The 12,055-nt window shown below is 37.0% G+C and overlaps 1 protein-coding gene across 4 annotated transcripts in view; it reads left to right on the top strand.

Annotated features, from left to right (window-relative positions):
- LIN54 (lin-54 DREAM MuvB core complex component) overlaps window positions 1–8,898 on the top strand; it is an 87,694-nt gene extending 78,796 nt beyond the window's left edge. For all 4 annotated transcript variants that reach the window (XM_025385621.1, XM_025385619.1, XM_025385620.1 and 1 more), the window contains 2 exons: window positions 3,309–3,511; window positions 6,136–8,898. In XM_025385621.1, the coding sequence (XP_025241406.1) occupies window positions 3,309–3,511; window positions 6,136–6,337 (405 nt within the window). In that variant the 3' untranslated portion in view covers window positions 6,338–8,898. The remainder of the gene's footprint in view (window positions 1–3,308; window positions 3,512–6,135) is intronic.
- The last annotated feature ends 3,157 nt before the right edge of the window (window positions 8,899–12,055 follow it).

The following is a 12,055-nucleotide window of genomic DNA, read 5'->3' on the forward strand; positions in this document are numbered from 1 at the left end:
CTACCCACCCATCAGCCTCCCAAAGTGTTGGGATTACAGGCGTAAGCCACTGTCACAACTTGATTTTTTAAACTGTCTTAAGGAACATCTCCAAATCCAACAAGCCAGTTTCATCCAGTGTTGGAATCTTTTTTAGTCTTTCTTCTTTTGAATACCTGATGAAATAGCTAGCTTGAGTTTAGAAGCCATACAAAAGTTGTCATGAATATGTATGTAAAAATTAACACTTTTTTTTTTTTTTTTTTTTTGAGCCGGTGTCTCACTCTGTTGCCAAGGCTGAAGTGCAGTGGTGCGATCTCGGTTCACTGCAAGCTCCGCCTCCTGGGTTCACACCATTCTCCTGCCTCAGCCTCCCGAGTAGCTGGGACTACAGGCACCCGCCACCACGCCTGGCTAATGTTTTTGTATTTTTTAGTAGAAACAGGGCTTCACCGTGTTAGCCAGGATGGTCTTGATCTCCTGACCTTGTAATCCGGCCGCCTCGGCCTCCCAAAGTGCTGGGATTACAGGCGTCAGCCACTGCACCTGGCCAACATTTCTTTTGAGAACGTGGAAATTTATGTAAAGTTGGATCAGAAGGGCAAAGTGACCCTTTCATGTATATGGCATTGAATAATCAATACATGCTGGGCATATGAAATTCAGACATATATGAACTAACCATTTAATTGAACTGGTTAACAAATCTGTGAATTAATAGAAGTAGAAAAGGTACTGGACTGGTTGAAAAGCTGGAAGAGAGAGCCCTGCCCTACCTATTCTAATGAAGTTTTGTCAGGACAGATACACTGTCTGGTAACAAATTTATCATTCCAAAAGTTATGTACCAAAAAATGGAGAAACTTAGAATATACTGAACTATGAATAGCAGCGGCTAATTGGCTGTAAATTAGCTGTGGGCTTATCTGACATTTTGTGTTGAATTGTTCTTTTGACACCTTTTTCTTCAGCTGAATTGGCTTTTTAATCCCGTTGGTTTGCATCTGGACAACACATTCATGTTTCCTTTCAATGCCTATAGGCTTGCTGATTGGATGAATGGCTACCCACCTTATTTCATGGTTGTGTCTTTTCTTGTGACCTTTTTCCTCCCGTCCACGTCTTTTTTTTTTTTTTTTTTGGTACAGGGGAAGTTAAATTAGCCAAGCTAAGTGTCATTGTAATTTCTCCATCCTGAGCTCCAGTTAGACACTATTAATGTCTTTCTTATGGTTCTTAAAATATAAAGAGAATTAAAATATATATATATATATATATATAATCTAAATTACCATTATTGGTATGTTTTCCCCACTCTGAGGTCAGGAATTTTCTCTCTTCATCACTAGATGCTTATTAAGTATTGCTTTAGTTAGATTACTAGTCAGGCTCACAGTAACCCAGTTAACACAAACTTATATCCATTTATTCCTTTGGTAAATGGAATTTATTGGTGTCTTATAAGAAAGGAGCAGAGTAAATGTGTTTATAATGCAGTCCATTTATCTTACTAGGTGGTATAGAGAGAAAGGACAGTTTTATTTATTTATATAGACATGGGTTCACTGAAGAAAATGCAGCTAACAAAAACATACTCAAATTCATTAGAAATCAGGGAAATATAAATTAAAGAACAGTGAAATCTCACCTTATCACCCACACCATCAGATTATAAATTTTTTTTTTTTTTTTTTGAGACGGAGTTTCATTCTTGTTGCCCAGGCTGGAGTGCAGTGGCGTGATCTCGGCTCACCACAACCTCCACACCTCCAGGGTTCAAGCGATTCTCCTGCCTCAGCCTCCCGAGTAGCTGAGATTACAGGCATGTGCCACTGGCTAATTTTTTTTTCTCTTTAGTAGAGACGGGGTTTCTCCATGTTGGTCAGGCTGGTCTTGAACTCCCGACCTCAGGTGATCCTCCCACCTCAGCCTCCCAAAGTGCTGGGATTACAGGCATGAGCCACCGTGCCTGGCATAAAATGTTAAAAGGAATTATAATATCCATTGTTGGAGGGAATGTGGGAAATCCTTCCTTTACATGTTGCTGATGAGATGTGAGGTATTACAGCCGTTTGAAAAAGCAATCTGGCCGGGCACGGTGGCTCACGCCTGTAATCCCAGCACTTTGGGAGGCCAAGGCAGGCGGATCACTAGGTCAGGAGATCGAGACCATCCTGGCTAACACAGTGAAACCCCTCTCTACTAAAAATGCAAAAAATTAGCTGGGCGTGGCGGTGGGAGCCTGTAGTCCCAGCTACTTGGGAGGCTGAGGCAGGAGAATGGTGTGAACCCAGGAGGCGGAGCTTGCAGTGAGCTGAGATCGTGTCACTGCACTCCAGCCTGGGTGACTGAGCGAGACTCCGTCTCAAAAAAGAAAAAAAATTAAAATACACGACCTGTTATCCAGTGAGCCCAATTCTAGAAATCTAACTCAGATAAATAAAAAGGCATAATGTATACCAAAAAAAATACTCTTTATGCATCATTTGTGGTACCCAAGAACTGGAAACAAAAATAAACACCCATCAACAGGGAAAATGAAAGGCCAAAAAAATAGACACATCATACCAGGGATTTACACTTAGCCGTTAAATACAATGAATTCAAGCTATGCCAGATGACTTTGGAGGGATTCCATGAGTTGTAGTATAAGAAAAGCAAGATGCAGAAAAGCAGGTATATGATTTTGAAAAACTAAAAAGTGAAAGTTCTGTATTTGTGTATATACATAAGGTCTACGGTTTTATATAAATATATGACATTTTTACATGAAAATATATATTTATATAAAATGTAAAACACACCCTAGTTTCATATGGGTTATTGAAGGGTTTTGGGAATCTGAAGTCCCTCCCGAACTCCCTCTTCAGATTAAAATAGCATAATAGAATAATAAAAATAGCATCTATGAAATCCCTTTAATATGAAATTATATACATATGCATAAATGGGAGGTCATCTACATGTTAGTGATGATTTGATTGAGGTGGCTGGATTCTGGATGACCCTTATTTTTGATATTTTAATGTATCATTCATGTTATGAAAAACATGTGTTATTCATATCTGAGGAAAATCTATATCCATAGTGGGGGGAAACTGACATGGAAGGACACAGCCACAAATGTTATACAGCCACTGTCAGACTTAAGAATACCTAACCTAGCTAGCCACATGTGTAGTTACTGTTTGTCAGCCAGAGATGCTTCCATCTAATCTTATTATCAGTTGACCAGGTAATGCTATTAGCTGTTGATTTGATCATGGCATCTACTTCCAGTAATGTATTTTGGTTTTGATTTGGAAACTTTTCTTTTGTAAATCTTTTAGGCAAAAATAATGTGTTCCTCAATATGCAAATGTATTGGCTGTAAGAATTTTGAAGAAAGCCCGGAAAGGAAGACATTGATGCATTTGGCAGATGCAGCTGAAGTAAGGGTACAGCAACAAACAGCAGCCAAGACGAAGTTATCCTCTCAAATTTCAGACTTGCTTACTAGGCCAACACCAGCTTTAAATAGTGGAGGCGGAAAGTAAGTCAGTATTTTAATCTTTTTATAGTATTTCCCAAATACTCACTTTTGATAAAGTTTCTTTTCAGGGGGCAAAGTTGAGTTTATACTTTTGGTTGTTGCAAACCTGATTTTTGCATTTTCTTTCCATCTTTAGTTACTTGTAAAGGAATTTAAAGGTAACAGAAGCCACTGTCAGATTATTGGGCAGTTCGAAAATGCACAGTAATGATTTAGTCCACTGTGCTTAATTCCTACTAAGATGAGGTAATTATGTAATTTGAGGAATCCCAAAGAAAACCAGATGTTTCATATGTCTCGCTGAACGTGTAATTATTTATGCTTTTGCATTTTCTTACCTTCTCTTGCCTCTTCCATTTCTTGGAGCAGTTTTCCCATCCTATTGGGCCACCCATCACACTGTAATAGTGCAGCTCCTTATTGTTATCTCTTATCTGCTGAGTTCTGGAGTAGAAAAGCTTGACCTCTAAAGTCAGGTAGACTTGAGTTTATACTATCTGTGCTGCTTAGTAGTTTGTGAATTTCTTTGAGCCTCGGTTTTCTTGTCCTTAAAATAGCCTATACCGGGTGGCTGTGAGAAATAAGGCATGTCTGTAATATCTCCAGTGTCTGTCAAGACCTGATAAAACATAGTTTGTGATTTGGACTGGACTGGTATTAGAAAGTTTGTTAGAGGTTAATTTGAGGAATTATTAAATGGAATGCACCTTGCAAATGGCATATGATTTAAAATGCCTAAGTAGGCCAGGCACGGTGACTCACGCCTATAATCCTTGCACTTTGGGAGGCCGCGGTGGGCGCATCACCTGAGGTCAAGGGTTTGAGACCAGCCTGGCCAACATGGTGAAACCCCATCTCTACTGAAAATACAAAAAGTTAGCTGAGTGTGTGGTGCACGCTTGTAATCCCAGCTACTTGGGAGGCTAACACAGGAGAATCGCTTGGGCCCGGGAGGCAGAGGTTGCAGTGAGCCGAGATCGCACAATTGCACTCCAGACTAGGCAATGAGAACAAAACTCCATCTCAAAAATAAAATGCCTAAGTTGAAAAGGAGATCCAGTGCTTATAAAAATAAGGCTTTTTTTTTTTTTTACAAACATTTAAGATACTAGTTTTTTGTTTTGTTTTTTTCTCTTTTCTTTTTGAGAGATAGTCTCACTCTGTTGCCCAGGCTGGTGTGCAGTGTCATGATCTCAGCTCAGTGCAACTCCGCCTCCTGGGTTTAAGCAATTCTCCTGCCTCAGCCTCCTAAGTAGCTGGGAATTCAGGCATACACCACCACGCCCAGCTAATTTTATGTATTTTTAGTAGAGATGAAGTCTGTGTTGGCCAGCCTGGTCTTGAATACCTGACCTCAGGTGATCTGTCCATCTCAGCTTCCCAAAGTGCTGGGATTACAGGAGTGAGCCACTGCACCTGGCCTTAAGATATTAAGTCTCAATAACTCTTATGACTGGAATATAAGCAGCAAATAGTTTTTGACTGAATAAAGTGGAAATGGTCAGACACCTTAATGAGGCCTGGGATTCTGGTCTTTAGAGTACTGAATATAATCTCCACGTGGAGATTAAAGATACTGCCACAGTAAAATATTTATAGTTTTTTTAAATTGGGAAGATGTTTATGATATGAAAACAAAATTATAAAATTATACATTATAATCAAAACTACGTATTAAAAACTTGTATAAAAAAAGTTATGCTAGCATGTTAACAAGCTTGTTTCAAGTGACCAAAACCTTAAATTAATATTTTCTAGTTTAAAATGCTGGTTTGTATGTTAAAGATTCCTATACAGCTGCATGGCAGCCTGAATTCTCAATTACCCTTTCTTGCCATAGTGAGCTTTAATTTCAGACTTCATCGTTTAGTATACTTGTTAGTGACCGCTTACTCACAGGTTGTTGAGTTCGTGGTTAGATTACGTTGCTTGACTTAATCTGTCACAGGCTTTAAGACCTGAGTTGGCTGCAAATATAGCAAGCCTCACGATGGGCTGCTCCAATTTAATACTCAATGGCTCAGGTCTTCATGAATGCAACTCTGTGTAGAACGGCATTTGGTTTCCCCATTTTGTTTTGTTGTGATAGAACAATGCAGAATTTTGGAATGTTTTCTACAAACAGTATCAGTGACTATGGTAAAGTGCTTTATTTTTCATTTTGCTCAAGAGATAGTGCTGTCAATTCCCAGTATTATTCATTTAGCAACTATACATGTAGTGTCTCTATGTCATGCACTATTCTAGGCACTGGAGCAACAGCAGTAAATAAAAATTGAACTTTTGGAGCGTACATTCATGATTTGGGAGGATTTTAGTTAAATTCTAGTCTTCATGTAGACTATTATCTTTTAGTTAACCACATAACCTTGCCTAGGTAGTAAGTCATGTGTTTTATATGTTAAATTTTCTGAACAATATTCTTACAGTATGTGAATAATAAAACCAAATCTAACTTTTTAAAGCCCTTTTTAGGATGTGCTTGTGCTCACTGTGTCAATTGTGATGCTCATCCTGCTGGTGAATTGTGAAAGTGTCAGTAGAGATTTCCAGATGAAAGAATGTATCCACTTTTGCTGTTTTTTAACACCACCATCATCTTTCTCTTTCAAAAATCATTTCAGATTGCCATTTACATTTGTAACTAAGGAAGTAGCTGAAGCCACATGTAATTGCCTCCTTGCCCAGGCAGAGCAGGCAGACAAGAAGGGAAAATCAAAGGCAGCAGCGGAACGGATGATACTCGAGGAATTCGGACGATGTTTGATGAGTGTCATCAACTCTGCAGGAAAGGCAAAAAGTGACCCTTGTGCCATGAATTGCTAACTCTTGCACAAAAGACTGATAAATGGAACTGTACAGAAAATTTAAGGTGCAGGGACACTTGATTTTCTGCAAGAAAAACAATTACTGTATTTTAATTCAGTCCTTGTTTTAAAAGACCTGAAATTATAATACTGAAGAGGAAGAAATTTTAAATGAGGAAATTAGTACATTTTAAATCTTAGTTAAATCTGCTTATGCCCCTTCTAAATTGAATTTTTCTTTATTATATAGATTTTTAAATTTGCTTGGGTTTCTTAAGAATTAGATGTTCTCTTTCTGATACCTTTAACAAAAAATGTTTATAAATTCATATAATTTATAATGTATGGTGTTGTATGACTTTGTTAGTAGAAAAGCCAAAGCAGCAATGGTTAGCACCCATTCTTTGGGACTTGATCTAGAATATATGCAGACAGAATGTTACATAAACAAGTTCTTATGAAACACATTCAAATGACATTTTGTATTTAGAATAGGACTATCTTTTAAAGAAAAATCAGCCTTTCTGGGCAGATTCTGGAATAATATCCTGTTGTCACTTTGGGAATGTCAGAAGGGGAAATAATCCCCAGGCACACTTTAAAAAATTTTTAAAGTTATTTAAAAAAAAAACATATAAAATATTAAAGGACAGTAAATAATTCTCAGAGGATGGACAATGTGTTTCTGTCATAAGGAATGGCTAACAGATGCTCTGGGCTGTCTCCCTTTTCTTTCAAAGAGGTGGTATGTATTTGAAGAAATAAATTGTCAAACTGATTACTGGGTACTACTAAAATGATAGGTGGATATAAATAGAAGTAAACATATTATGTAGTGATAATATAGAACCTAACATAGTAATCAAGTATAAAATTTGGCATGGGTGGAGAAACAAAGACTAGGGAAGCTACAAAAGATGAATTTAGAGAAGTTTTCATCTATACAATCAGTCATTTTTATAGACTTTTTTTTTTTTTTTTTTTTGAGACAGAGTCTCACTGTGTAGCCCAGGCTGGAGTGCAATAGTGCGATCTCAGCTCACTGCAACCTCTGCCTCCCGGGTTCAAGCGATTCTTCTGCCTCAGCCTCCCGAGTAGCTGGGACTACAGGCACCCGCCAGCATGCCCGGCTAATTTTTTGTATTTTTAGTAGAGACGGGGTTTCACCGTGTTAGCCAGGATGGTCTCAATCTCCTGACCTCGCAATCCGCCCGCCTCGGCCTCCCAAAGTGCTGGGATTACAGGCGTGAGCCACCATGCCCGGCCCTTTTTATAGATTTTGGAACTAAGAGGTTTCAGATCAATTCACAACTCTTACTTGATTTGCAGAAATGGGCCTGCTAACAAAATTTTCAAAATTGCAGTGGGATTTCTTTTTATAAGGGAAATTTAATATGACATTATTTTCAGCCAGTGATTTGGAAGGTCTGTTTTCCTATAATTACTAAAATAACCTAAATCATTTTCAGTAATTCAAAAACTATGAATTTAAGAGCCTGTTGTAACAGGACTCTTGATTTTATGACAAGAAAAAACCATGTTGGAATTCAGGCATTTTGTTAGGTACCTTAATTGTCAGTAATTAGTATATGATTATTGCATTTCCTACAAGGACTCTATAGTTGTATGTATTAAGTGTGTATATATGTTCATATGAACACACAAGATATAGGCAATAGAAATTAAGTAATCTAAAAGAGGATTCCGTTATTCACTAAAGTATCTTCCTTTTAAATTTGGATTTATAAAATCATAGTGCAGTAACTTTAAATGTAGATAGTGCAAACATTCTTAGCACCTCAATCTAGTATGTTTAATTAAAATTTGTATAAATGTAAATTAGTGTAAGAGGGTAAAATAATCAAGTTATTTTTCAAAAGACTGCAATAAGTTTTTGGTCTAAACTTAAACTTTGTTCATTTTGTACATACTCTGTGTTAATTCTAATTGCACCTTTGTGATGTGTATTTATATACAGTGTGCAGAAAATGTTCGTGAAATTTTGATTACAATTGTAGATTATGTATGATGGCATTGCTTACGAATGTTTTGCTTGTAAAAAAATTTCAAGGTGCAATCAAATGCTACTAGTTTTTCTGATTTTCAAAAATCTATCTAAAATATTAAGCCTTTTCCTTCCTGTGTAGTACTTACTAAACAACTTTTTGTATTCAGGCATTTGCATCAAATTGCTGAACAAGATGAACAGCCACATTAATTCAGTGATTTTAAAAGACTATTTGGGGAGGGTTGGGTATATAATTTTTTAGCTCTATTTACATCCCAAAGTAGAAAGATTAAATTTATATTTACTAGAGCTATTCAAAGAATACACTTTTCTATATTGTAAAAACAGGACAGCAAAGTAAATCATACAGAAAATAAACATTTATACTATTCTGTAAAAAAAAAGGTTTTGCATTTTTTCTTTAGTTTAATAACACCACTTTAACCATTTAATATGCAAGAAACCTTTTAAATTATCTGAAGTAAATTTGACATTACTTCTGAAAACACACAACTAAAATATTCTACCATTTTGCTCAGTTATTACTAACATAAATTGCTTTGAAATGAGAATATGTCTTCTCTTTCTTCCCTACTGTTTAACAACAGAAATTCAGCTGGGCATGGTGGCTCACGCCTGTAATCCCAGCACTTTGGGAGGCCAAGGCGGGTGAATCACTTGAGTCCAGGAGTTCTAGACCAGCCTGGGCAACATGGTGAAACTCTGTCTCTACTAAAAATACAAAAAATTAACTGGGTGTGGTGGCACACGCCTGTAGTCCCTGCTAATTGGGAGGCTGAGGTGGGAGGATCACCTGAGCCTGGGGAGGGTGAGGCTGTAGTGAGTCAAAATTATACCGCTGTACTCTAGCCTAGCAATCAGAGCGAGACCTTGTCTCAAAAACAAAAACAAAAATACCCAGGAAATCAATCTACTCTGTCTTTTAATGTGAGATGTTCTTATGATAGCTATCTTTCTCAGTTTCCTTTTTTCTGAAGCACTAAACACAACCTGTAGGTCTTATCTCTGGGGTCTGGGAAACAGAACCTTAATGTTACAGGTACAGGTACAAAAGCAAACAGAGTGATTGGGGAGGTGGGAAGGACATACTCCTTAGTTCCCCATTTTCTGGTAGTGGACAACTGACATTTTTTCAATCTTATGTAAAATGTGAATAAAAATACTTTTAGAAAAGTTATCTATTTTTATTGTTCTGTAACACAAATAGTTAAGAAAATGAATACCAGTTATGTAAATGAAGCTTCACAGCAGGACCTCCAGCCTAACTCTGATCATATTGTATCTCTTAAGCATTTTCTATAGGAATTCTGGTGTGGCCACCCAAAGCAGAGGGAAGGCAATCAGCTAAAAATCCCTTACTATTGGAGTTATTTTCATCGTGTAAATTACTTAAGGCTTTTCTTGTAAGGGCTTCTTGAATGCACATTTTGTCATTATCTGTAGACCAAAGGTGACCTTTTTTTTTTAATCCATGTGATTTTATAAGTTGAAAGCTATAAGGTATTTTTTTAATTAAAAATTTCCTTCTAAATGGCAAATTTTATGAGAGCATTTAAGACACTCTTAGTTTCTATTCAAAAGCAATAAGAAAACAATTGTATGTTTAGGGTAATGTTTATTATAAGGTCACAGGGATTTTATAAAACTGTCATTTGTCATACTCGCATATGAAATCTGATCCTAATATTATAAAAAGAATACATCATGACCAAGTAGGGTTTATCCCAGGAATAAAAGGCTGATCCAATGTTTAAAAAAAAATCAACGTAGTTCACTGTATCAGCATACAAATAAGAAAAGCCAAATGATCATCTCAAAAGTTGCAGAAAATGACTGTGGATATAGGAAAAACTGCTAAATTGTATGTTTGTTTGTTTCTTGAGATGGAGTCTCACTCTGTCGCCCAGGCTGGAGTGCAGTGGTGCGATCTCAGCTCACTGCAACCTCTGCCTCCCGGGTTCAAGCAATTCTCACGTCTCAGTCACCTAAGTAGCTGGGACTACAGGCGCACGCCACCATGCCTGGCTACTTTTGTATTTTTAGTAGTGATGGGGTTTCACTATATTGATCAGGCTAGTCTCCAACTCCTGACCTCAGGTGATCCACCCTCTTTGGCCTCCCAAAATGCTGGGATTACAGGCGTGAGCCACTGTGCCCAGCCACTATATGCTTATTTAAGAGGGTGAATATTATGGTTACGTCAGTTTGATCTCAAAAATTGTTTTTACCAAAAGGTGCAGAAAAAAGTATCTGGTAAAATTCAACAGCCACATATGATTCAATAAACAAAAAAATAAAGTCTTCAGAGAACTAAGACTAAACCTGATGAAGACCATTTGCAAAAAAAGCCTGAGCTAACATACAAATGGTGAAGAATGCTTTCCTGTAAGACTGGGAGCAAGGCATTCTTATTCAACACGGTAGCGCACTGTGCAATAAGGCAGGTGGGAAAAAGGCCCACAGATTGGAAATAAATAAATAAGACAGTATTTATTTGATGATATGAATCCCTATACAGAAAAACCAAAGAATCTAAAAAGTACTAGAATAATTTAGCAAAATCAGTATGCAAAAGTTGACTACTGCGTAGTAGCAATGAATGTTTAGAAACTGAAATTTTTAAATCACCACTTACAGATTTCAGAAAACATGAAATCTAACAAAAATATGTAAGATCTGTGCTGAAAAGTAAAAAACTGATGAAAAAAATCAAAGAACTTACAAAAAGAAGATGAAAAAAATCAAAGAACCTACAAAAAGAAGATATACCATGTTTCATGGATTTGAAGATTCTATATTAAGATGTCAATTCTCTCCACATTGATCTATAGATTTAACACAACTTCAGTCAAAATCCCAGCAGGAATTTTTATAGAAATCAACAAGCTGATGATAAAACTTATATGGAAAGGGGCAACCAGAACAGCCAAAATATTTTTGAAAAAAGAACAAAGTTGGAGAACTCCCACCTAATTTCAAGACAGATAAAACTAGAGTAATTAAGACAGTGTGGTAGTGGATAGATCCTATTTATCAGTGGAAGAGAATAGAGACCCCATATATATATAGTTGGTTTTTTATAATTGCACAAAAGTAGTTCAATGGGGATAGTTTTTTAAACAAATGGGGCTGGCATATCCATATGTAAAAATATGAACTTCATGGCTAGGCGCCGTGACTCATGCCTGTAATCCAGGCAGTTTGGGAGGCCGAGGCAGGTGGATCACTTAAGGTCAGGAGTTCAGACTATCCTGGCCAACATGGCAAAACCCATCTCTACTAAAAACACAAAAATTAGCCAGGTGTGGTGGCACACACTTGTAGTCTCAGCTACTCAGGAGGCACAGGAATCACTTGAACCCAGGAGGTGGAGTTGCAGTGAGCCAAGATCATGTCACACTGCTCTCCAGCCTGGGCAAAAGAGCGAGACTCGGTCTCAAAAAAAAAAAAAAAAGAACCTCAACTCATATACCAAAGTTAACTGAGAATGAATGATAGCTTACATGTAAAACCTAAAACTACTAAATATTGAGAAGAAAACCTAAGAAAAATCTGTGACCTTGGGTTAGGCAAAGATTTTAGTATAAAACTAAGATTCCCAAAAAGAAAAAAATTGAAAAACTGGACTTACCAAAATTAATTACATCTGCTTTTCAAAAGACACTGTTAAGAAAATAAAAAAAGCCACAGACTGAGAAAAAAATAATT

Source organism: Theropithecus gelada, chromosome 5, assembly GCF_003255815.1.
Source record: "Theropithecus gelada isolate Dixy chromosome 5, Tgel_1.0, whole genome shotgun sequence".
NCBI lineage: Eukaryota > Metazoa > Chordata > Mammalia > Primates > Cercopithecidae > Theropithecus > Theropithecus gelada.